General features: G+C 39.7%; 1 protein-coding gene across 2 annotated transcripts; it reads right to left on the bottom strand.

The window, feature by feature from the left end:
• Positions 1-1,177: 1,177 nt before the first annotated feature.
• On the bottom strand, positions 1,178-10,276 carry LOC132978677 (E3 ubiquitin-protein ligase RNF31-like). 2 transcript variants are annotated; one of them, XM_061043942.1, is made up of 6 exons: positions 10,094-10,276; positions 4,453-4,651; positions 3,500-3,646; positions 2,801-2,956; positions 1,996-2,052; positions 1,182-1,443 (listed from the first exon to the last, which is right to left on the bottom strand). In XM_061043942.1, the coding sequence occupies exons 2-6, from the start codon at positions 4,648-4,650 to the stop codon at positions 1,270-1,272; spliced, it is 732 nt and encodes a 243-aa protein (XP_060899925.1). In that variant the 5' UTR covers position 4,651; positions 10,094-10,276; the 3' UTR covers positions 1,182-1,269. The 2 variants fall into 2 exon arrangements, with proteins under 2 accessions (XP_060899926.1, XP_060899925.1); XM_061043943.1 differs by lacking the exon at positions 2,801-2,956 and having other exon boundaries at positions 1,178-1,443.
• Positions 10,277-22,234: the final 11,958 nt, after the last annotated feature.

Below are 22,234 nucleotides of genomic sequence, written 5' to 3'. Positions count from 1 at the left end.
GGCTAAGCAGCAGGCCGTGCAGTTCGATTTGTGTAAAAGTCGTGGTACTGGTATGTGTAAATAGGCAACGTAATGAAGATCACGTAAAATTTTGACTTAGAGCAGTTCAGGCTGGCACTGTCATGATAGCTATGACATTTGGAGGAAATTGAGCATTGTATATAGGATGTAGTATTTACTCTTTGCAGTAGGGGGCGCTATTGTTGATGTTGATTAATGTTATGTCAATGTGTTCAGAGGTCAACCCTGATCATACAAGTGAAATTTCAATCAGATCAGACAAAGTATATAGGATGTAGTACTTAGTCCTTGCAGTAGGGGCGCTATGGTTGAAGTTGACTATAGTTATGTCAATGTGTTCTGAGGCCATCCCTGATCATACCTGTGAAATTTGAAGCAGATCAGACAAAGTATCTGAGATGCAGTACCGCCTCTATGTTAATGGCATAATTGTATTAGGTTAGATGTGATCATGCCAGTACTGACATTGTTCATGTGAGATTTTTAGCAAATTTGACATTGTATATGGGAGGTAGTACTTATTCTTTGCACTAGGGGGCGCTATGGTTAAAATTTGTTATTGCTATGTGACTGTGTTCAGAAGCCAACCCTGAACCCCCCAGTATGTGAGTGATGTGTGTCTGGCCAATGATATGAATGAGTTGTACTGTTGCTTTGAATGACAATGAGCGAGCGAGCGAGCGTCTTTAACAACTCCACTCTACAATTCATCACCTCTGCACAGCAGGTGCTCAGGAGTGTCAACGACTGTCCACCTTGAAAGTTGTCTCCCCTTTTATTTTAATGATATGTCTTTCAGTTATGAAAGACATGGAAAGGTGATCTCTGAGAAACTCAATACTTGCAAAGCACCTTCACCAGACTCTTTTCACCTTGAAGTATTGTGGTGATGAGCTGTCTCCAGTCTTTACAGCTTGATTATTTTGAAGGGTTTTTATGACGGACTGGAACCAGACTGGAGTCATTTTAAACTCAAACTGAAACTGTTCTTAAAGAGGACTCAAGAGTGTCATGGTCATGTATGATCTCTTGCTCTTCCTGTTTTTATATCCTGTCCTGTTTTATCTGTTTACTGTTGAGCTTGTTTGGTACTCTTTCATACAGTGTGTCTCTATTGCTGAGTTTAAATGTTTTAAACGCCCATCTAGGGACGGGCATTGCAAATTAGCTTAGGCTATAAATGTTGTAGTGTCTGGCATCAGTTTACTCGCTTCATACCTGTCCCAATACAAACAAACATGACATGCTCTAACCGGGGTGTTTGTTGGAGGAGGTGGAGGAGACCTGGATGGACAGGGAGTGGCTGCTCTTCCTGGAGGAGTGATGGTGGAGGGGGAAGGCCAGAGACTTGGTCTGACCCTTTGAATGTCCCGAAGACGAGGAGGACTGGAAGATCACAGCGTCAGTGTTCAGACCGACATCCTGATGGGAGAGAGAGAGAGAGAGCTGAGTTAAAGAGCCTGATTTAACAGGAATTGTTTCTTTTTAGCAAGGAGATGTTTACGGATCGACATTTCTTAAAACCCATCACAGATCTTGGACATCATCTGCTCATTTACATATTTTAAGGTACAGAAACAGCCTGTTGTGAGCAGGGCTGAAATAGAGGGGTTTAACGACATGATCAAATACAGGATCAGAGTGGATTTAGAACAAGAAACTTCACACACATGTTTTGGGGAGCTCTGAGACTTATTCAAACTGCTTGAAGAGGAGGATAATATGTGACCTTTAAAGTGTTAAGAGTGTTTAAGTTCGAGTGATGCAGATGTTAAAAAATATAAATGAGTAATTGTGTTTCATAATTGTGATATCAATCAAAATAACTGTCATTTTGATTATGAATTAAGCAGCCTAGTGTCAGTGCAGCTGAGTCAGTCATTGTTGACTACATCAAACAGTTTTTGCATTTTTGTAAAATAAATAATAAAACTGCAGGGCTGAGGGGTGAATTCGTGGTGTGAGGGGCGGTACCTTATGTCTGAGTGTAGGTATGATTCTCTCGTAGAACTCAGGGTGTGGGTGAGTCTCCTGTAAGCAAAGCCAATCACAGGTTATGATCAGAGCGACAGACAGTTCTCCTTCAGAATCTCTGCAGAACAAATTCATGGAGGTATAATACAGAGCGTCTGCTGCATGAGGGGAGAAAAGCCTCGATAAAGGGAAACCAACTTTGACATGCAGTCTACAAACACAACCTGTTGCTGATTGGAAGGAATCATGATGAGTTGTCAAATCAACCACGTGCACCAACAGAGTATCACTTTGTCTGTAAAGGTTCCTGGTTACAAAACAGGAGATTTGTTACATTGAAGAAGTGAACACACCGTTACCTTTATCACAACTGATGGTTTCAATCTATGTCAAATTAGACATTAAACACCCCCGTATGGCTGGATTGGAACAGTCCTAGTGCAGTAAGTTAAAAGACGTTCGTTTCGGCTGAATCCGCACACACCGTGCTGTCAGTGTGTTTCTGATGGATTTAACATGTGTATTATGATTATAAGGTCACATTAATGCAGACTTAATGAGTAAGAGGATCAAATCCTATCATAGGATAAATTCTTATTCCACGTCTAGAAGACAAGTAGTTTAATGAGAATGTGGAACAATGAGCGCAAAAAAGAAACAACAAAACTTCCCACTGTCAGTCGACTTTAGGAAAAATAGTTCTACTATAGTTCTACTATGATCCCTGCAGAGGGGGGGCATATTAGATATCTTTTCTACCTTACAGCTGCTCTGTTTGTATTATTCAGCTCTCTCACGTGCGTACCTTAATAAGCATTTCTAGCTCGATCCTCAGACTCATCACTTCCAGGGTCACTGCAGCAACTCGGCCCACATCCGGGTCTGTGACATCATCAGGGAAGCTGAGCCCATCGGCCTGCTGATTGGAGTAACCATAGAGACAGAGCACTGCTCGTCCTCCCTGAGAGCGGGGGGGGGGAACAACCAGGAAGCAATATGTGCTCAGAGTTTAATTGAAAGAAACAGGAAAAGGAGATAGTTCGGACTGTTTTGGACACAATCAAAAACAAGCCATAGAGATTCATAACAAGGGATTAGCACCAATGAAAGGCTAATGAATTAAGAGTTTGGGTAGACTGACACATCTTGATATTAGGGCCCGACTGATATGGGATTTTTGGGGCCGATAACGAAGTTGTGGAGATAAAAAAAAATCTAATATCAATATATCTGCCGATATCTTTCGTAGATCGATGTTTGATTGTAGAGAGAGATTTAGATAAGTACTATATTACTTGATATGTAATATCGGCCGATGATATCAGCTGGCAGATTAATCGGCCGGGCTCTACATGCTATGAAAATGTCATGAACGACAAAACTATCGGCTCTATCATCTCCTTCTGGTTCTTTTGTTTTAGGTTTCTGTGATTCTTAGAGTAATTCCTTTTCACACAGCATTTACTATATATCACTGCCCTCTTTATTAAAAGGTCTTAGTTACCTGAATCGCATCGACGGTGGCCCTGAACACTGGGTTGTTGTGTTTCACCGTCCTCCAGTATTTCGGCCTGTTGGGATTCGTTAAGTTACAGCCGTACTTCTCCAGGATGTTCAAAGCAGTCGACAGTCTCTGGAGAGAAGCAAGGGTCTGAAGAAGAAGACAGAACGGTTCACAGGTTACTAACTCTACGCTCGACTTCAATCTGAGATTAAAAGTTGCATCAAAACTTGAATCCAGCAGCAGCAACCATTGTTTCTATTATAGATCCATAGACAGAGATCGTATTTGTTATTGGTCTAGAAAACATCACACAGACCACATCTAAACTACAATCTGATTTCTCTGTAATCAAAACAAAAATGTATTTAGGTCGCCTGAATGCGGAGAGTTAGGGCTTTTTTTTTTCATTTAGACTGCAGCCATTGAACCATTAAATTACATAACAAGTGATCTCCTGAGGATGACAAGTCTACAGTATTTATTTCACAGAATCGTTTTGAATCGAAAATTGAATCGTGAGACACTCAAAGATTCCCAGCCCTACTCCTCATTCATCAGGGTAACAGGTGAGGCACTGTAGAAAGAGTGATACTAATTCAGTTGAACACTGCAATGTAGGTGCAGTGTGTAGTGCATTATGTTCGGCAGCAGATGAGAGCGACATGTCCATAGGTCATGCGCGTGCAAATTTTCTAGGGGGCGCCACTGAGCCATTTGACCACGACCCCTCATTAAACCCAGAGCAAACCTTTCACTGTGCCACTGGGATAATGGGGTTTGAAGTTCCATACAAATTTACCAACAACCTTTAACCACCCAGCCTCTGTGTCTGTTGAGAAGAATGTTATACAGGTAAGTATATTTCCAGGTGGAGACCCAAAGTGGGATGCCAAAGTCTGAGGGAGGGTGAGAGGCTCTGTCTGCTCTGAGGTTGTCAAAATCTGTTGTCTTACCTCCTTCCTGTTGCTGCCGAAGCTGTTCTCTGTAACCATGGTCTCTGCAGCGATGTGCCGGTATTTGGAGCAGGGGGGTAAGGACAGATTAGCCATAGCCATCACCCCGGCTCGCACCTCCACCACCCTGCCACCAGAGTACAGACACACTTCAGCCCGACTCCGCACCTCCTGCAGGTCCTCCGACAGGGATGGCATTCTACACACACAAACACACAATACCAGGTGTTAGCGTAACTCTGTTATTTAAGAGTGTAGAAGTAGAATGAGTGTGTGAAAATAAACTTTGTGCATGAGTTACAGAGTTGTCAGGAACTGGGGCAGCCTAAAGCTGTGTGTGTAAATAATACAGGTTAGGACAACTTCTCCAGACTTAAACCAGGTCCCCTTGTCTCACTTGCTGCTGGAGGGTAAAAGTGAAGGAGATTAGTACTGAAGTTAGCAACAACTTTGGACCTGGAGCAGAACAATGGGCTTCGTGAATTGGGACGTTGAGGCAGAAAAGATAAACAAAGGGCTATTGAAATAGTTTATTGGAGGTATTGAATGTGTCAACATTTTGAAACAATTTGCTTACAGTAATTCATTTTTGAGTGATAATTTTGGCACATGGTGCACTGCTTCAACCTCTTAAAACAGCAAAGTCCTCTCTGTCATTTCACTTCAGTGATGTTAACATATTACAGATATATCTAGAGGAGAATCCTTCCCCTTACTGCCAGGATCAAAGTCATATGTACAGCGAGCAGCACCTGAGTAGAGCAGCGAGCGGCACCTGAGCAGAGCAGCGAGCAGCGTACTACGGTGAGCGTATTGCATAATTTTCTGTTCTGTTCTCCTCTGTACTGTGTTACTGTGTACTGCTGTGTACCTACTCTTAGCTTAGCTTAGCAGTTAGCTTTACAATGGCTTCTTTTTCTGTCTCTCCCTCTCCTGCTCTCTCCTGCTCTACGTGTCAGATGTTAAGTTACTCCTCGTCCTCCTTTAGTGATAATGATACATGTAAGAAATGTAGTTTATTTTTAGCTTTGGAGGCGAGGGTGTCTGAGTTAGAGAGACGGCTCCGCACCATTGAGTCAGAGTCATCGTATGCAGCAGTAGTTAGCCAGCCAGCTGTAGCCGGTGTGGGCCGACATAGCTTGGCTTCCCCCCCGGTAGCTCCCGAGCAGCCGGGAGGCAGTGGCTGGGTTACTGTCCGAGGGAAGCATAGTCGAAAATCGAAGCACACGGTTCCCCACCAACCACTTCACGTTTCAAACAAATTTTCCCCACTCAGCGACACACCCGCTGAGAATAAAACTCTGATTATTGGAGACTCCATAGTCTGAAACGTGAAGCTAGCGAAGTCAGCGGGCATAGTTAGGTGTATACCCAGGGCCAGAGCAGGCGACATCGCATCTCATTTAAAGTTGCTGACAAAGACTAAAGGTAGATTTGATACAATCGTAATTCATGTCGGCACAAATGACTCCCGACTACGCCAGTCGGAAGTCACTAAGGTTAATGTGGAGTCGGTGTGTACTTTTGCTAAGACGATGTCGGACTCCGTAGTGTTCTCTGGACCCCTCCCAAATCAGACCAGTGATGACATGTATAGCCGCATGTCATCACTCAACCGCTGGCTGTCGAGGTGGTGTCCAGCACACGATGTGGGCTTCATAGATAACTGGCAGTCTTTTTGGGGAAAACCTGGTCTGCTAGCTAGAGACGGCATTCAACCCACTTTGAACGGTGCAGCTCTATTATCTAGAAACATAGCAGAAGTTATTAGTCCAAAACCTTGACAACAACACAGAGTTCAGACCAGGAGGCAGAGCTGCAGTCTTACACGCTTCTCTGCGCCTCCCTTAGATCTGTCTCCCAGTCACTATAGCTGTAATTCTGAATCGAACTGTAGTTATACTATAGGTACTGTGTCTGTCCCCCGGCCCAGACCCGTTTTTATAAGTCATCCAAACGGCGTAAATCGTCAAAATCTCATTAGAATCAAAACTACGAATACGATTTTGCTAAAAAATCTGAAAATTCACTGCAGACTTTTGAACATTAGGTCCTTAGCTTCCAAATCTCTTTTAGTGAATGATCTGATATCAGATCAGCATATTGATTTACTTTGTTTAACTGAAACCTGGCTGTGTCGAGATTAATATGTTAGTTTGAATGAATCCACTCCTCCCAGTCATTTTTGTACTCATATACCTCGAGACACCGGACGAGGTGGTGGAGTAGCAACTATTTTTAATTCTGGTCTTCTAGTTAACCCTCGACCAAAGCTGAATTTTTCTTCTTTTGAAAGCCTTGTTCTTAGTCTTCCACATCCAGTCTCAAGAACCTTTCAGCCAGTTCTAGTTGTTGTAGTTTACCGCCCTCCTGGCCCATATTCTTAGTTTCTATCTGAATTTGCAGAATTTTTATCAGATTTAGTCCTTAGCAGTGATAGAATAATTGTTGTAGGTGACTTCAATATCCATGTGGATGTTGATAATGATAGCCTTAGCATAGCTTTCATGTCACTATTAGACTCTATTGGTTTCACCCAGGGTGTAAACGAACCTACTCATCGTTTCAACCACACCCTGGATCTTGTTTTAGCTTGTGGCATTGAAATCCATAACCTTACAGTTTTCCTAGAAAATCCTCTTCTATCAGACCATTTCCTTATTACATTCGACTTTGTCCTGCCAGAATTATCTCTGCTTGGAAGAGGTGTGCTCTCTAGAAGTTTGTCTGATAGTGCTGTGGCTAGATCTAAGGAAGCTATTTCAGCTGTTTTTGATTCAGTACTGTGTTTCAACCCAGTTGGAAACTCTTATGATAGCTTTAGTCCCTCTCAGCTAGATCAGTTTGTTGATAGTGCAGTGGATTCTCTGAGAGTTACTCTTGATTTGATTGCTCCCCTGAAACAGAAGGTTGTCAAGCGGCGGAGAGTGGCTCCATGGTTCAACTCAGAAACCCGTACTCTAAAACAATCGTCGCGGAATTTTGAAAGAATATGGCGCTCGACCAAAACGGCAGAATCTCGTTTATTCTGGCAGGATAGCCATAGAAGATATATGAAGGCTCTACGTCACGCTCGAGCTGCCTACTACTCCTCTCTAATCGAGGAAAACAAAGGCAATCCTAGATACCTTTTCAGCACTGTAGCCAGGCTGACAGAGAGTCATGGCTCCATTGAGCCTTGTATTCCTTTAGCCCTCAGCAGTAATGATTTCCTGAGCTTTTTCAACAACAAAAATCTAGACATCAGAGACAAAATTGGTAACCTCCTGCCCTTACCTGGTGCAGATACGTCTGATTCAGCAGAGACAGTTCCAGGACCAGATATTAGTCTCGACTGTTTTTCTCCAATCGACCTTTCAGAGCTATATTCCATTTTTTTTGCGTCGAAACCGTCAACCTGTCTTTTGGACCCAATCCCAACCAAGCTGTTTAAGGAAGTCTTTCCCTTAGTTAGCAACTCTATATTAGATATGATCAATTCGTCTTTACTGACAGGCTATGTACCACAGGCATTTAAAGTAGCGGTAATCAAACCTCTACTTAAAAAGCCTACTCTAGATTCAGGAACTCTAGCTAACTATAGGCCTATATCCAACCTTCCTTTTATCTCGAAGATCCTGGAGAAGGTGGTAGCTAATCAGCTGTGTGACTTTCTCAATGACAACAGTTTATTTGAGGAGTTTCAGTCAGGATTTAGAGTCCACCATAGCACTGAGACTGCATTAGTTAAAGTTACAAACGATCTACTTCTAGCTTCAGACAGGGGACTTCTCTCTGTGCTTGTCTTGTTAGATCTTAGTGCTGCTTTTGACACCATTGACCATCAGATCCTATTATACAGACTAGAACATTTACTTGGAATTACAGGGACTGCTTTAAGTTGGTTTGAATCCTACTTATCAGACCGAGCTCAGTTTGTACATGTTAATGATGAGTCCTCTATGCACACTAAAGTTTGCCATGGAGTCCCACAAGGTTCAGTGCTTGAACCAAATCTCTTTACATTATATATGCTTCCTCTGGGAAATATTATGAGGAAACACTCCATACAGTTTCATTGTTATGCAGATGATACTCAGCTTTATGTATCAATGAAGCCCGATGGCACCAGTCAGTTATGTCAGCTAGAAACGTGCCTTAAGGACGTTAGGACCTGGATGACCAGAAATTTTTTGCTACTTAACTCAAACAAGACTGAAGTTATTGTGCTAGGCCCGAAGAACCTCAGAGAGACTTTTTCTAGTGATTTGACTGTCCTTAGTGACATCAGCCTGGCATCTAGCACCACTGTTAGGAATCTAGGAGTTCTATTTGATCAAGATATGTCCTTTAGCTCTCACATCAGGCAAATTTCAAGAACAGCCTATTTTCACCTTCGTAATATATCCAAGATCAGGAATATCTCTATCTCTATAACTCTCTTTTGTCAGGGTGCTCTGGCAAGTCTCTAAAGACTCTTCAACTAGTCCAGAACGCTGCAGCTCGTGTACTGACCAGAACTAGGAAAAGGGACCACATTACTCCTGTCTTGGCTTCTCTGCACTGGCTCCCTATACAGTCTAGAATAGAATTCAAGATCCTTCTTCTCACTTACAAAGCTCTAAATGGCCAGGCACCATCTTATCTTAAGGAGCTACTAGTGCCGTACTGTCCCTCGAGAACATTACGGTCCCAGAATGCAGGCCTACTAGTGGTACCTACAGTCTCTAAGTGTACTATGGGGGGTAAAGCCTTCAGTTATCGGGCTCCTCTCCTCTGGAACCGCCTTCCAGCCGGGAGGCAGACACAGTCTGTATTTTTAAGAATAGACTTAAAACTTTCCTTTTTGATAAATCTTATAGTTAGGGCTGGTGCTGGTGTAGACCAGCTCTTAGTTATACTGCTATAGGCTTAGACTACCGGGGGAACTGGCACCTTGAGCTCCTCTCTCTCTCTCTGTCTGTGCATATACAGTACATCATATTACTGCACGTATCTATCTGTAAATCTCAGTCACTAACCACCTACTTTCCTGGGAGCTCTTGAGCTCTCTTAGGCTCCTCAAGATCGTTGGTTGACGGCCTGCCAGAACAACCCACTTTGCTAGCAGCATTGATTGATTGATTGATATGTGGAGACAAGAAGAGGTAAAAAAGTAACGGCAACACTTGTAGTGTGAAGATCAAATGTATTAACTTTAATTATATTACTAAAGATGATATTCATACTACATCATGTGTTGCTGGAGCTTTTTGACATCTTCAAGCCTTTCATTCTCCATGCACCTTGGTAGTTGGTGAAGTTGTACCATGCAGAGAAGCCTTCTCTGCTTCTATATTAGATGAGACGGATTGCAATTTGCATATAAAAACTGTATGCACACTATGCATCCTCCCCCCCCCCCCGAACCTGCACCCACCCACTGAGAGCAGCTGCAGTCCTGTTCACATGCAGGATATGATGACACAAAAGGTGAATGGACCATGTACCATCAGGGTATGATCTGTCACTGCTGACATCGCTTCACTCAGCAGCAGGTCAAATGAACTGCAGTCACGTAAAAACGTCTGTGCAGCAGCTGTTTCATAAAGCTTGACAACCTTACACATCCACCTCTGCAGCTGCGACTCAGTGATTACATGAAGCTGCTGTAGTGTCTTACCTTTGGTCCACAGGAGATCAGCAGAAAGAACCGGATCTATAGAGCAGCTCCTCCCTCCTTTCATTCACACCGAGCTGCAGGCTGACACATCGCGATGTTACGCTCGGTAATAACAATAACGACCGTAAAGGTGTCGGGTAGTCAGGGTTACAGCAGGTGTGTTATTATCTACAGGACCCGTCATGTCAGTGTTGGGGTTGTATCAAGTCAACTTTGGTTATATTCTTTAATAATTATACTTAATTATTAATAATATAAATAAAATATCATTAAACTATGTTTAATCTCGTTTTGGGGCACCAACCTGTACTCAGGTAAATATAACCAAAATATCACTCAAATCAGTCTCAAATTAGTTATTTAATTACTAATATTATTAATAATTAATAACTATATTTAATAAATTGAAGGCGTGAAATCTGTACACAAAGCCTTCGCACCCAGCTTATATCACAATTCAAATACAACCAGTAATCACAAACAACTGCTCTCTTAAATTATAACAGAATGTATTTAAACAAAGCAACATCAATCCAAAATCAATGAACTTAATCAAACAATTAACTATTATAAACTAATCTAAGCCAACAAACATTATCAAGCAAACCATGTGAATGAGGTGTAAATGTGTTTGTGTGTGTGTGTATGTAGATGAGAGAGAGAGAGAGAGAGAGAAAAAGAGAGAAAGAAAAGAAGATGGTGGAGAGAGACAATGCACCATGTGGCTTCGTCACATGTGACAAAATGGTGGACAACAAAGGAAGCTGTGTGGCTACCTTTTGAAATAGTTTGAGCTCTCTGAGCTGAGTTCAGTAACTGTTACTTAAACACCAGAAAGCCAGTGGCCGGACTTTGATTCAACGGCGGGTACACTGGTCTTTCTGAAAGAAAGCCGTTGACTGAAGGTAAATTAGCATAGCATTACATACATAGGCGAACACAGTGGTTCATTACAATAAAACAAATGCAGCAGCTTACAACAGATAATAAAGAGAATGTGACGTCTCGTCAACAATGATGCATAATTATCAGTGGTTATAAAAGAAACATAACTATTTCTGAAACTATTTCTGCCCAGACCAAAGCTCTTACTTGGGGTAACTCCTGGTGATCGTTGCAAAGCTGGTTAGATCGTCACTCTGTTGAATGTTGAATCAACAGATTCAGGCAGGTTTCCTTCGTGGCAGATGTAGGAGGAGGGTAGCGGGATTCAGATCTTCGACCAGAGCGCTGCTCTATAGGGTCTTCTGGTTGCAGGAGCAGAGTTCTTTATGTGTCCTTGTGGATTCAGGGATCAGTGGGCTTCCTTCAGCGCTCCTGTCCAGTTGCGTTCAATGATGTCTTACGAAAAATCAAAGGAAAGAAACTCTTCTTTTTGCTCGAACCTGATAGCATCTGATTGCGCCCAAAACTCCTAAAAATATGCCGTGGAAGTAGTCAGCTGAATCCTCTGATGCTTGAATTCAGCATGTGAAGAGCTACCTATACTGAGCAACCTCAGCTCTGGAGTTTAACCTATGTAAGTCAAGAGGAGGAAAGGGTTTGTCTCGAATGCTGGAGTCCATCTTGTTAGAGAGGGCATCCTCTGGTGTCGGCAGACCACACTTGAAGAGAAGTGATGTGGATTCCCTTGTTGTTGATATGTTTAATGATGAAGAAATTCGCCGTTGACACTGACTTGCTTACATAATGATCATTTTATTGACAAACAAGTTACAGCATCGCCAGGCTCGCCATGGTTCGACCTGGGAGAGACACAGCCAAAAGTGATCTCTCCCGAGCATACATTGAGAGTGCTATTTATACACAATGTTACAGGGCACATGAGGACATCTGTTTCTTCTTGGGTATCTCTCTGGACTCAGGACAACCCCTCTTACTACAACTGCAGGGGTTTCTGTCTTAGATATATGTATGTCATAAACTCAAAGGACAACACAGGTCACAGATACAATCTCTTGTCCAGATGTCCCTGGGCAACTCTCTGGACATAAGAGTCCATTTGTTCACATTCCACTGTGGGGGATCCTAGCTTAGATTTAGGATTTCCTGGCAACTCATCACTCATCCTGCGAACAACACCTCTAAACAAACATTCCACTGAAGGAGACTCCTTCATCAGATACAAATGGTTTACAAATGTGTGCTGTATATTACTTAAAGAGCATTATAATATCTCTGTCCTAGATATTTAAGACACTTCAGTAGGAAGCAATGCCTGGTGATTACTTTTAAAGACTGGAGCTGCCTGTGGGTTAACCTCAGGCCTCCTCCAATGAGGATAGAGAATTCAGAAGCCCCCAACCCCCCCACTTTTCACACCTATTTGTTAGTTTCTGTTGGGGGGTTGCTGGGCTAAGACACCTTTGTTTAGTTGCCTTCAAAATAACTTTAGTCAGGCTCGAGACTGTGATACAGGCCTGAGTCCTTTGTCCCACCTACATGGCTGAGGCCCAATATCAGCAAACAACGTTAAAACACATCATCCTCATCATCACACTCTCTCCTCCTGCTGAGGAAAACATGGATGCAGCACATATGACATCACATGTGGATCACTGAGGGCACCATGCTTTTCTGTAAATGAAAATGTGAAAAATGACATAGCCCATGAGAATAACATTATTATGTAAAAGACATGTAAAATAAAGATATATTAAAGCGAAAAGCATGTTAAAATGTTTAACTTATTTTCCAAAGACTCTTAAATTAGATATTAAAAGCGTAATCATTTTTTTAACGTCATACTAATCACATGCAGAAATAAATGTAGGACATATAGGATAAATTTAACAAATAGCTTAATAGGAAGATATCTTTGAAGATAAAGGTTATATTAAAGAGAAATTGAAGAAGGAGCTGAACATAAATATACCTGCGAAAAAGTAGAATCATATCATAGCTTTAAAGATTTACCTCGACATAAGATCACCTCGGCAGGAATAGACCTATTCATGGAAGATTCATGTTTTAGGGCATCATCCATGATGTCCAAGTTTCAACATAATTATGTCAGCTGCTGGAGATATGTGGGGGAAATAATGCAGATACACACAATTATTCTTTACATGCAAAACAACACACTTATTGGTCACATGTCTCGAACATATGTTTGGTAAAACAAGAAAACAGAATAAATTCTTTGGAATATAAAGGTCTAAAATATAGATTGTTTTTTTTATTGTTTTTAAAGGAGTACCCACAACACAATTATCTTGTCCATAAGACGATTGTTGCCACAAGTTAATATCTTCCTACAATTCGTGTGTGCATGTTACATAATAACTTGTTTTTCACAAGATAATATTGTGCACACATGATAATAATTTGTTTCCATAAAATAATAACTTGCGAACAGAAGATGATATATTTTAATTTTTGGGACTTCAGGGCCTCTGTAGTAATCTTAGAATTTGAATTTATTTCTTTTAATTGTAAATCTCGAGAATAATAATGAAGTAATGATAATCATTATTATTCCATCTTTATTCTGTATAGCTCTAATTCATGACAAATGTTATCTGAACACTCTTTAAAAAAAGAGCAGGTCTAGGCCGTGCTCTTTCTTATATTATCTACAAAGATGATCATTATGATCCTTCATGAGCACTTTAAGCAATATTCAGTAAAGTTACAGAGACGAGACAAAAGTTCCTTTAAGAGGCAGAAACCTGGAGCTGAAGTAGAATCATGATGAACAGACATCTGCTGAGACTCGACAGAGACAAACAGAAAAACAACAACAACAAAGAATATAACAGCTGTATGGTTTATAGTGGTGCAGTTGTCTTTATAAAATAATCTATCTAACCACAGCTTAAAGAGAAATGTGGAATTTAAAGGAAACAAAATTAAATGATGAACTACGCAAAGTCTCAGCTCCAGACTAAGACATTTGTCGAAAAGTAGATGTGTGTGTAGAGGTTTCTAAGTTCATTGTGTCCAAAAGCCTAAAGTCAACTGGATAGAAAAACTTCAGAAGAACAGCAAGAAGCAGGTTCTCTCTTTGACTCAATCTTGTACAAATAAGGTTCTGTCACTTCTTTATTGAAAAGCGGTTCAGAACAATCAAGCAAACCTTCTGTAAAACAACAAGAAGCTGCAGCTGACGCTGCTGCAAGTCAAGCTGATATGAAAGTGTTAAATGAACAAGAAAAAAAACAACAAAAGAAATAAAGAGTATTGAAGCATAAGCTAAAATTAAGTTAGCTGATCAAGAGGCACCAGCTGTAAAGCGTCGTTTAGAGCAAGAAGCAGAAGAGCTGAAACAAAGATCAAACAGAGAGGAAGAAGAAGCTAGAATTAAAGCTCAACTGGAAGATGAGTTTACAGCTCTACAGAAGACTCTTGAGAAAAAGAAAAGAAGAATACAGCACTTGGAAGCAGTAAAAGGTCTCAATTCAGCAAGAGCAAAAATGCAGGTGTATGATCAAGTCAAGGCCACTGAAGAAGACCTGACAGACATTGTAGAGTATGAGGCAGGAGCAGACAACCAAGTGCCAACTCCCGCAACCCTCTGCCCCTACAAATGTTTACAGAACTCGTCAAGGTGCTTGCAGGAGCTTTAAGTGACAACAGAATTCCAGTTCTTGAACCTGCAGTATTCGGTGGGGATCTACTGAAATACAAAGACTGGTAACTCTCCTTTGAAACACTGATTGACCAGAAGAACGTTAAAGACAAAGAGAAGATATATATGTAAGTGAACAAGCTAAGAATGCACTTGATGGCTATTTCCTACTTGGGACTGAATCTTCCTATGCTGCTGCTTTTGGAAGAAAGATTTGGAAATCCATTTACAATTGCAAAATCGTATGGAGACAAACTTCAAGCATGGCCCAAGATAGGACCTAAGGACAGTTTTGAGCTTAGAGAGTTTATGGATTTTCTCAGAATTTGCAAAGCTGTTATGATTGACATAAAGGCATTGGAAATCTTGAACGACTGTAACGAAAACAGAAAAAAATATTTCAAAGTTACCAGATTGGCTAACAGTAAGTTGGAACAGAAAGGTTATTGAAGAAGAAGAGGAGATAAACCAGTTCCCCTCATTCAGCCAATTTGTGAAGTTTCTGACAATGGAAGCAAAAGTTGCGTGCAACCCAGTCACATCATTGCAGACACAGAGACAAGGTGAAGCTGAAAAGCCAAAATTCCAAAAATAGACACTTTTTGGAGCGAAGACCACAAGTTCGAATGAAAAGACATGTATAACAAGCATATTCTGTAAGAAGAATGGTCATGATTTGCACAAATTCAGGAAGTTCATGGAGAAATCAATGTCAGACAGAATCAGATGCATACAAGCTTAAAAGATCTGCTTTGGTTGCCTCAAGTCAGTTCACCAATCAAACAGCTGCAACAGTAGTGTTTGCAACATGTGCCAAAAGCGTCAAGCCTTATGCCCAGCTAATAGACCTTGGGTGGAGTGTATTTGGCCATGTGAATCCACATGTTGACTACGGTGATGTTACCAGAATCAGTCACTGCATAGTGTTAAAACAGATTACACCAAGTGCAAAAAAATTCTAACGTCTACCACTACCCTCTTATCCAGCCCTTTTATGGAAAAGCCCCATGCATGCCAACTACTAAACCTCCAACCCCCACAACCGCCAAGCCCGGTAACCCTACAACAACCACTAAACCGGACATGAACACTCCCACTTCTAAACCAAGTGGCCCTGATCCTACAACAAAGCCAACCATTAAGCTAACAACTGCATCTTCCCCTTCAACTGCTCAAACGACAAAGCCCAGCAAATATCCAGGTCCAATGAGTCCATTTGTGCCTTACTACCAGGCCCCTTTATTCCATACGTTTCGTACAAATCCAGTAAGGCAGGTAAACACCCAGTTGACCAGAAATGAATGCCCCAAAATGGCTACAAATCTGAACTCCAGCCTCGGTCGCACCTACATCCAGGCTTCAACTACTGGCAGCCTGGGCCCTGGTTTCCTCACTCCACAGGCCAAGACAATCCTCCATTTGAATGGCAAAATTCTCAGCCATAACAACTCCAAAGGTAAGCCTTGCTAGTAATTTTATGATGTAGTTTAAATCTTTCAACTGGGTTTCTTAACCTTTTTTTCAGGTTCTGTGTCTTAACATACTGAGCAACAATATAAAAAAAATAACTTTAAGTTGGTCCCACTCATGCTTCATTTTTCTTTCAGTTTCTCTGCATTTGTGTGTCAAAGCTAATTTCAGGACCTATATGAATTCATGAAACTGGGTTATCACATAACTTCCTGGTAAAAGCAATACTGACTTCCTCTGAAAGAGCTACACTACACAGGTGGAACCGATTTTGCATAATTAAAAAGCAATCAATCTAGCCCGCCCTGCTTCTTCTGATTGGTTGTTGCAGAACTGCTAACACTAATTGTTGCACTTCAAATAGCCACAGCAAAGAGTTCATCTCCAGTTCTTACCGTTTCCAGGAGTCACAGCAGAATGATGCGAAAAGGAAAAAGGAGAAGTGGCGCTGTTTACTTGGCTGCAGCTGTTATTTTTACATGTTATTTGGTGCAAACCATTGACTGTTACCGATTAAAGGAAACAGGAAGAGGCGAAGGACAAAACGACCCTCATGCAGCCAAATCAGCAGCTGTCCAGGAGGGAAGAATTATTTTTGGGAGAGGCCTTGAGAAAGGGTCCGGCCTCGAGTCTCAGGTCATAGATGGAACCAAGAAGACCTTCTCAAAAGTTTCTGCTGAAGATGAAGCTGCTTATCAAGCGGACTCTCCAGGTAAAAATATTTCTTTAAAGTCTTTTATGATATTAAATTGTTCGATTGTTTTTATGGTGACTCTTGGAAAAATCACATGGTTATTTAATTGGTCCAATCAGGCTGGCCTAAAGGACGTACAAATGATTCCGATGGCATAGATGCAGCATGGAATCTTCTGACACCCTCCCTGCAGTGTGGTGAGGACCAAATGAAGTTCAGAGCAGTGGGACAAGGTGCTTCACAGTTTGCAGTGGACCAAGGTAACTTAAATAGGATTTTGCTACTGCTGTGCGCTCATTATAAAGTGTAGCCTATTTCTTGATTGCACTCTGACTGAGAATTTGTCCAAATAGGAAAAGCACATGCAATGCCTCTGTCCCAAATCCCACCAACCTGTGGCTACACAATGCAAAGGAACCCTCTTGCACTTGTAATGTTGGTCCCCTATGATGGCTGCAACATCGTTCAAGAGGTAATTTCTTTTTTCCTGAAATGCTAAATGTTGTATATGGTGGGAGAATGTTAACTCTGAAAGCAGCTGTTTTCATAACATCTGCAACTATCTTAATAATTAATTTTTTATCTTCTATAAAGTGTTAAGAACCTGATTGGTGTCTGTATAACCACCTGTTTAACTTTGATTATGACTTGGTAAATGGTTATTCTTGGGTGTCTTAGTTTTTGAAGCTCAATTGATCGTAATTCTGTTAATCTAATTCCAGTCCTAGTGTAACCCAGTGGTCTGCTTAACATTTTGAATTTTTTTCTCCTCTGAAGGATGGGTATTATATTCTCCTAATGTGCTGGCGAGGAGTTCCAGTCTCCCTCTTGTGTCCATTTTACCCTCTGCCAGTCACGGCAGCTCCATCCCCGACGTTTCCTTGTTCCTTCTTCCCACCTTGCTACCCTTACGACCCTCTGGTGACTAGTACTAAACCCACCACTACTGTAACTAAACCGACTAAGACTAAATGGACTGAACCGACAAATGCTGAACCGACTAAAACTACACACCCTAAACCGACTAAAACTAAACCGACTAAAACTACACACCCTAAACCGACTAAAACTACACACCCTAAACCGACTAAAACTAAAACTACACACCCTAAAACGACTAAAACTACACACCCTAAACCGACTAAAACTACACACCCTAAACCGACTAAAACTACACACCCTAAACAGACTAAAACCAAACTGACTAAAACCAAACCGACTAAAACTAAACCGACTAAAACTAAACTGACTAAAACTAAACCGACTAAAACGAAACTGACTAAAACTAAACCGACTGAAACTAAACCGACTAAAACTAAACTGACTAAAACTAAACTGACTAAACCGACTGAAACTAAACCGACTAAAACTAAACACCCTAAACCGACTGAAACTAAACTGACTAAACCGACTGAAACTAAACCGACTGAAACTAAACCGACTAAAACTAAACCGACTAAAACTAAACCGACTAAAACTAAACACCCTAAACCGACTGAAACTAAACTGACTAAACCGACTAAAACTAAACGGACCAATGCTGAACCAACTAAAACTAAACCGACTGAAACTAAACTGACTAAAACTAAACCGACTAAAACTAAACCAACTAAAACTAAAACTAAACTGACTAAACCGACTAAAACTAAACCGACTAAAACTAAACACCCTAAACCGACTGAAACTAAACTGACTAAAACTAAACCGACTGAAACTAAACCGACTAAAACTAAACCGACTAAAACTAAACCGACTAAAACTAAACCGACTGAAACTAAACTGACTAAAACTAAACCGACTGAAACTAAACCGACTAAAACTAAACCGACTAAAACTAAACCGACTAAAACTAAACCGACTAAAACGAAACTGACTAAAACTAAACCGACTAAAACTAAACCGACTGAAACTAAACCGACTAAAACTAAACCGACTGAAACTAAACTGACTAAAACTAAACCGACTGAAACTAAACCGACTAAAACTAAACCGACTAAAACTAAACCGACTAAAACTAAACCGACTAAAACTAAACCGACTAAAACGAAACTGACTGAAACTAAACCGACTAAAACTAAACTGACTAAAACTAAACTGACTAAACCGACTGAAACTAAACCGACTAAAACTAAACCGACTAAAACTAAACCGACTAAAACTAAACCGACTAAAACTAAACCGACTAAAACTAAACTGACTAAACCGACTGAAACTAAACCGACTGAAACTAAACCGACTAAAACTAAACTGACTAAACCGACTGAAACTAAACTGACTAAAACTAAACTGACTAAACCGACTGAAACTAAACCGACTGAAACTAAACCGACTAAAACTAAACCGACTAAAACTAAACCGACTAAAACTAAACACCCTAAACCGACTGAAACTAAACTGACTAAACCGACTAAAACTAAACGGACCAATGCTGAACCAACTAAAACTAAACCGACTGAAACTAAACTGACTAAAACTAAACCGACTAAAACTAAACCAACTAAAACTAAACTGACTAAACCGACTAAAACTAAACCGACTAAAACTAAACACCCTAAACCGACTGAAACTAAACCAACTAAAACTAAACTGACTAAACCGACTGAAACTCAACCGACTAAAACTCAACCGACTAAAACTAAACCGACTAAAACTAAACCGACTAAAACTAAACCGACTAAAACTAAACCGACTAAAACTAAACTGACTAAACCGACTAAAACTAAACTGACTAAAACTAAACTGACTAAAACTAAACTGACTAAACCGACTAAAACTAAACCGACTGAAACTAAACCGACTAAAACTAAACTGACTAAAACTAAACCGACTAAAACTAAACCAACTAAAACTAAACCGACTGAAACTAAACCGACTAAAACTAAACTGACTAAACCGACTAAAACTAAACCGACTGAAACTAAACCGACTAAAACTAAACTGACTAAAACTAAACCGACTAAAACTAAACCGACTAAAACTAAACTGACTAAAACTAAACCGACTAAAACTAAACCGACTAAAACTACTGAAACTAAACTGACTAAACCGACTAAAACTAAACCAACCAATGCTGAACCAACTAAAACTAAACTGACTAAACCGACTAAAACTAAACCGACTAAAACTAAACCGACTAAAACTAAACTGACTAAAACTAAACCGACTAAAACTAAACCAACTAAACTGACTAAAACTAAACTGACTAAAACTAAACCGACTGAAACTAAACCGACTGAAACTAAACCGACTAAAACTAAACTGACTAAAACTAAACTGACTAAACCGACTAAAACTAAACCGACTAAAACTAAACCGACTAAACCAACTGAAACTAAACTGACTAAAACTAAACTGACTAAAACTAAACTGACTAAACTGACTAAAACTAAACTGACTAAAACTAAACTGACTAAAACTAAACTGACTAAAACTAAACTGACTAAACCAACTGAAACTAAACTGACTAAAACTAAACTGACTAAAACTAAACCGACTAAAACTAAACTGACTAAAACTAAACTGACTAAAACTAAACTGACTAAAACTAAACTGACTAAACCGACTAAAACTAAACTGACTAAAACTAAACTGACTAAAACTAAACTGACTAAACCGACTAAAACTAAACTGACTAAAACTAAACTGACTAAAACTAAACTGACTAAAACTAAACTGACTAAAACTAAACTGACTAAACCAACTGAAACTAAACTGACTAAAACTAAACCGACTAAAACTAAACTGACTAAAACTAAACTGACTAAAACTAAACCGACTAAAACTAAACCGACTAAAACTAAACCGACTAAAACTAAACTGACTAAACCAACTGAAACTAAACTGACTAAAACTAAACTGACTAAAACTAAACCGACTAAAACTAAACTGACTAAAACTAAACCGACTAAAACTAAACCGACTAAAACTAAACTGACTAAACCAACTGAAACTAAACTGACTAAAACTAAACTGACTAAACCAACTGAAACTAAACTGACTAAAACTAAACTGACTAAAACTAAACCGACTAAAACTAAACTGACTAAAACTAAACCGACTAAAACTAAACCGACTAAAACTAAACCGACTAAAACTAAACTGACTAAAACTAAACCGACTAAAACTAAACCGACTAAAACTAAACTGACTAAAACTAAACCGACTAAAACTAAACCGACTAAAACTAAACCGACTAAAACTAAACTGACTAAAACTAAACTGACTAAAACTAAACCGACTAAAACTAAACCGACTAAAACTAAACTGACTAAAACTAAACTGACTAAACCAACTGAAACTAAACTGACTAAAACTAAACTGACTAAAACTAAACCGACTAAAACTAAACTGACTAAAACTAAACCGACTAAAACTAAACCGACTAAAACTAAACTGACTAAACCAACTGAAACTAAACTGACTAAAACTAAACTGACTAAAACTAAACCGACTAAAACTAAACTGACTAAAACTAAACCGACTAAAACTAAACCGACTGAAACTAAACTGACTAAAACTAAACTGACTAAAACTAAACCGACTAAAACTAAACTGACTAAAACTAAACTGACTAAACCGACTAAAACTAAACTGACTAAAACTAAACCGACTGAAACTAAACCGACTGAAACTAAACTGACTAAAACTAAACTGACTAAACCGACTGAAACTAAACCGACTAAAACTACTGAAACTAAACTGACTAAACCAACTGAAACTAAACTGACTAAAACTAAACTGACTAAACCAACTGAAACTAAACTGACTAAAACTAAACTGACTAAAACTAAACCGACTAAAACTAAACTGACTAAAACTAAACCGACTAAAACTAAACCGACTGAAACTAAACTGACTAAAACTAAACTGACTAAAACTAAACCGACTAAAACTAAACTGACTAAAACTAAACTGACTAAACCGACTAAAACTAAACTGACTAAAACTAAACCGACTAAAACTAAACCGACTAAAACTAAACCGACTAAAACTAAACTGACTAAAACTAAACCGACTAAAACTAAACCGACTAAAACTAAACCGACTAAAACTAAACTGACTAAAACTAAACTGACTAAAACTAAACCGACTAAAACTAAACTGACTAAAACTAAACTGACTAAACCAACTGAAACTAAACTGACTAAAACTAAACTGACTAAAACTAAACCGACTAAAACTAAACTGACTAAAACTAAACCGACTAAAACTAAACCGACTAAAACTAAACTGACTAAACCAACTGAAACTAAACTGACTAAAACTAAACTGACTAAAACTAAACCGACTAAAACTAAACTGACTAAAACTAAACCGACTAAAACTAAACCGACTGAAACTAAACTGACTAAAACTAAACTGACTAAAACTAAACCGACTAAAACTAAACTGACTAAAACTAAACTGA

The sequence above is a fragment of the Labrus mixtus genome, chromosome 8 (genome assembly GCF_963584025.1).
Source record: "Labrus mixtus chromosome 8, fLabMix1.1, whole genome shotgun sequence".
NCBI lineage: Eukaryota > Metazoa > Chordata > Actinopteri > Labriformes > Labridae > Labrus > Labrus mixtus.
This window is presented reverse-complemented; position numbering and strand designations above follow the sequence as displayed.